At 42.0% G+C, this 3,973-nt stretch overlaps 1 protein-coding gene across 1 annotated transcript; it reads right to left on the bottom strand.

The window, feature by feature from the left end:
* Window positions 1-215: 215 nt before the first annotated feature.
* Window positions 216-2,002, bottom strand: hoxd4a (homeobox D4a). Its single transcript, XM_062401859.1, has 2 exons — window positions 1,419-2,002; window positions 216-1,013 (listed from the first exon to the last, which is right to left on the bottom strand). Exons 1-2 carry the CDS (start codon window positions 1,888-1,890, stop codon window positions 715-717), a joined length of 771 nt encoding a protein of 256 aa, XP_062257843.1. The 5' UTR covers window positions 1,891-2,002; the 3' UTR covers window positions 216-714.
* Window positions 2,003-3,973: the final 1,971 nt, after the last annotated feature.

The raw sequence follows: 3,973 nt of genomic DNA, 5'->3' as shown, positions 1-3,973 counted from the left end.
ATTTTAGAAATTTTTATTTTTCTCAAAGCTTTATTGTACAAAATAAGTTAAAAACATACAAGTCACAAAGGAAAAACGTGGAACTGAAATATCCAGCGGGAATTCTGCGATTTACTAAATTGTGTTTGGCGTGCCTCTATGCAAATAAATGCTTCAAGTATATATATTTTATATATATATATAAATATATATAGCACTATATATGCATGTGTTTATTTATTTATTGTGCGTTTAATATGAAGTTTCACCGGCAAGAAAAATAAAACTGAAACAACCTTTGTGCGTAATTGGAACGAAGGGCTTCCCTGTTCTGAATAAAGAAGTCTGTGAATCCACGTTATAAGAGGCGCAGAATCACTTGGTTTAAATCCACGAAATCAGGCGAGGGTTGATCATTAAATGTCCTCGGGGTGAAACGTCCCAAGTAAAGAAAAAAATAAAGTTTCGATGCATTTGTGTCTCTTTGAGGAAAATTAAAAGAAGGAACTTGCAAAATTACAAATCTCTCAGTTACAAATACTGATTGATTTTCTGACTCAGTCTTGAGTCAACACTGCTGGGGTCATTTTCGTTAAATTAAAAAAATAATAAAAGGTAAAGAACGACATCAGTCCATGCAAAAAAGTCAGATGCAACCTTTGTCTTTTTTTATGTACAGTTAACTTCTAATAAGACATGGCACCTCTCTCCTTCCTTCCTTTTATCCATCCTTCCTTATAATGCTGTGATATCAGTCTGGTTATCCTTCTGAATGCTCTGCAGATGGCTGGAGGCTGGTGCAGATCTGCCCTTGGTGTTGGGCAGCTTGTGATCTTTCTTCCATTTCATCCGTCTGTTCTGGAACCAGATCTTGATCTGCCTCTCGGAGAGACAAAGCGTGTGCGCAATCTCGATCCGCCGCCGCCTGGTCAGGTACCTGTTAAAATGAAACTCCTTCTCCAGCTCCAAGACCTGCTGCCGGGTGTAGGCTGTTCTGGACCGTTTGGGCTCAGGTCCCGTGTGATCTGGGTTCACTGTTGGATAAAGAAAACAACACACACACACAAAAGAAGTCAGCAAATGTGGCCAGTGTAGCATGCAGACAAAAACAATACTGGAGTGGGTTCATTTTTTTCTTTTTTTTACCCGGGGCGCGCAAACTTTAAGACAATTCACATGGAAACCCGAGCAGGAAATTATGAGTGATTTGAAAGTGGATTAAAGCAGAATGAAGCACGATTACAAGCGGTCAATATGTGTTTTCAGGAGCTTTCAGGCGCTCACCTCGCGGCCTATTTCCTGAGCGATAAAAATTTATGACTTGTGTAATTGGCGAGGCCTTTCAAAGACTCCCATAAATATTGCACTGAATGATTTCTTAACTGCAGCTCTCACTACGTCCATATTAGGGGAGGGGGGAGAAGAAGAAGGACACTTACCATTAGTAACGTGGACTTTCTTCATCCAGGGGTAAACTACTGCATGCTGCTTGGCTTGTATCCCATTTAGACTCTTTGTGTTCTGCTGCTGTCCACAAGTCCGGGGTCCGGCCACGGGCACCGGGGGCCCCTGCTCAGTCTCTGCGCCAAAGGGGCTCGCGCGGCCGGATCTCTCCTGCACATGACCCCTTGGCTGCACCGTGGAGTCCTGCACAGTGGTGCAGCTGAAGGGCTGCTCCGTGTAGTTTGGCCGTGGGTAGATCCCTGGATGCTGAAAGTCTGTGTCCTGCGATGGACTGAAGAAGTCCGAGCCCTGGTCAGGTATATAGTTATTCTGTGAATATTCCTCGCAGGGAGGAAATTTCGGGTCCACATACTTAGAGTTCACCATATACGAACTCATGGCCATTAATTTCTGAAGGTAGAAAATACTAATTTTTCTCGAGTTGTCTTTTTTTCCCCTTCCCTCCATAAAGCCCTCCTACTTGGTGTCAACTGAATAAAGTTAGCGAACCATGTGACCAGATCGGCCAATGGAGGTGATGCAGGTCCACACGCGAGTAAACATACAACTAAGAGCAATTTGATACAACCTAAGATGCGTCTAAATCAAACCCCGGGGAGAATACAATAATAATAATAATACTTTTAAACATATTCACGTTGGAAAAAAGGAAAAGAAAGATGAGAAATGAAAAGAAAAAATACACATAGTTTAAATGTATCTCAATATTTATGTTTTAAATGTACAAAATTAAAAAATAAACTTATATTGTTGCATCAGGTTATTTTTTCCAAGTAAATACAAACATATCAGTTTCTAAAGTCTAACTTGAAGGCGCGGTGTTGAACAGAGAAACCAACAAAAGACACAAAAAGCCCCTTGGCATAAAAGCAGCGCATAATGACTGAGGACAATTGATGGACACTGTCTTTGTCAAGAAGGGGTCATCCAAAAGTTACACGAATCTCATCACTTCATCTGCTCCCATCCCTTTGACAAAAAAAAAACCTGTCTCCTTCAGGAGCCTATTGGCCAAAAGCAGCAGCAGCAGCAGCAGCCTCTGGGAATCAATAAGGCAGAGACAGAAACGAGCCACAGGAGAGAGAAGATGCAGCTGGATTGGGCGTGTGTGTGCGAGCACTTTTACCAAATCCATCGCACTCCAACCACAAACATCATCCAACAGCCTCCGTCCTCGAACATGTGAAACATTTTGCATCGGATTCCCTGGGAGCCTCTAGAGTTTCAGCACGCCCCCGCAGGAGCCTGTTTCTTATGAGGCATGTGCTGTTGTCACATCCACTCTCATTCATAAAACTCACTGTCACTGTAGCCTGTGCGCGCACCACGTAGCTCCCGATGAGAGCCAATCAATCGAAGTTTTTTCATCGACCATATACTCCCCTAGAATCGAATCTGTGACTGAGGTTTCATCACACAAATTCGGTTCTACAGGGTATATATAGACGACGGGAATGGACCACCGTTGGTCCCATGAACCACACACATGCACTTTTATTTTGACTTTGCAAAGAAACAGGGTTTGGAAGGTTGCATAAGGAAAAAGGAGGCAAGCATCACAACCAAGTGACTAGAACACCCACTGAATAAGTCTTATTATGGTTTATAATAATATCTTTGCGTCACTTTGTCTCATTGAATCACCCATTTACTTCCATTTTGGCTGATTTCCGTATGGTGCAATTCTCCAGCAAAAGCCTCTCCCTCTCTTTCCCCTTATGTGTTGTTGCATCAAAACTTAGTCAGACAGTGGCTTTAAAAGGTCCTGTCACTCAAAGCTTCTCCAAGAAACAAGTAAAACGGGACCTCAGGGCACAGCTAACCGGGCCAGCCCTGTCATTTTCAGCTGTAAAACGTCAAGAGACAAAAACCACACTGAACGAAAATATGAGCCTGTAAACTGCAGGTCAACCAAAGTTTATGTGCAGTGCAGTGGATCCTATTCAAACTCCATGTACACAGTACAAAGAAGAAAATAAGGGAAATATAAACCAGTTCCCAGCTCAGAATCAAATGTGTAAACTCATATGTCCAGTAAGAGATCGGTGGTGTAAACACACCAGTAGCTATCAGGCTAATAAAGCAGAGTGTTTATCACCAGTGGCCAAAAGATGGGGCCAGAGGCCACCGAGGTCAAACCGAATCATTTACAAAGTTATCAAGAAACTTCGATTATGTCTCGGCCCTGCTGACAGCTCAAAGGGTGCAAAAGTTTACGAACTCCTCGCCAGCCATTAACCAAACCACCGTGGCGACCACATTCTGCAAAAAATCATCTTTTACAAATGGATGGAGGCTGGGAACGATTGAAACTGGGCTTTTATTTTTAAAATACCCTCGTAAAAAGGGACCCACACACAAATATATTCTAATGATTTAATTCCAGCTAGATATGTTTATCAAGAAAAATATAATCTGAGAGATTTAGCTTCAATTTTGAAATGTAAATAATCCGTCCAAAATCTATTTTAGGATTTAAAGGAGCTGTATTACGCATTGAGTTAGTTACAGTCAGATTAAATTAATTCGA

The sequence above is a fragment of the Platichthys flesus genome, chromosome 13 (assembly GCF_949316205.1).
Source record: "Platichthys flesus chromosome 13, fPlaFle2.1, whole genome shotgun sequence".
Taxonomy (NCBI): Eukaryota; Metazoa; Chordata; class Actinopteri; order Pleuronectiformes; family Pleuronectidae; genus Platichthys; species Platichthys flesus.
This window is presented reverse-complemented; position numbering and strand designations above follow the sequence as displayed.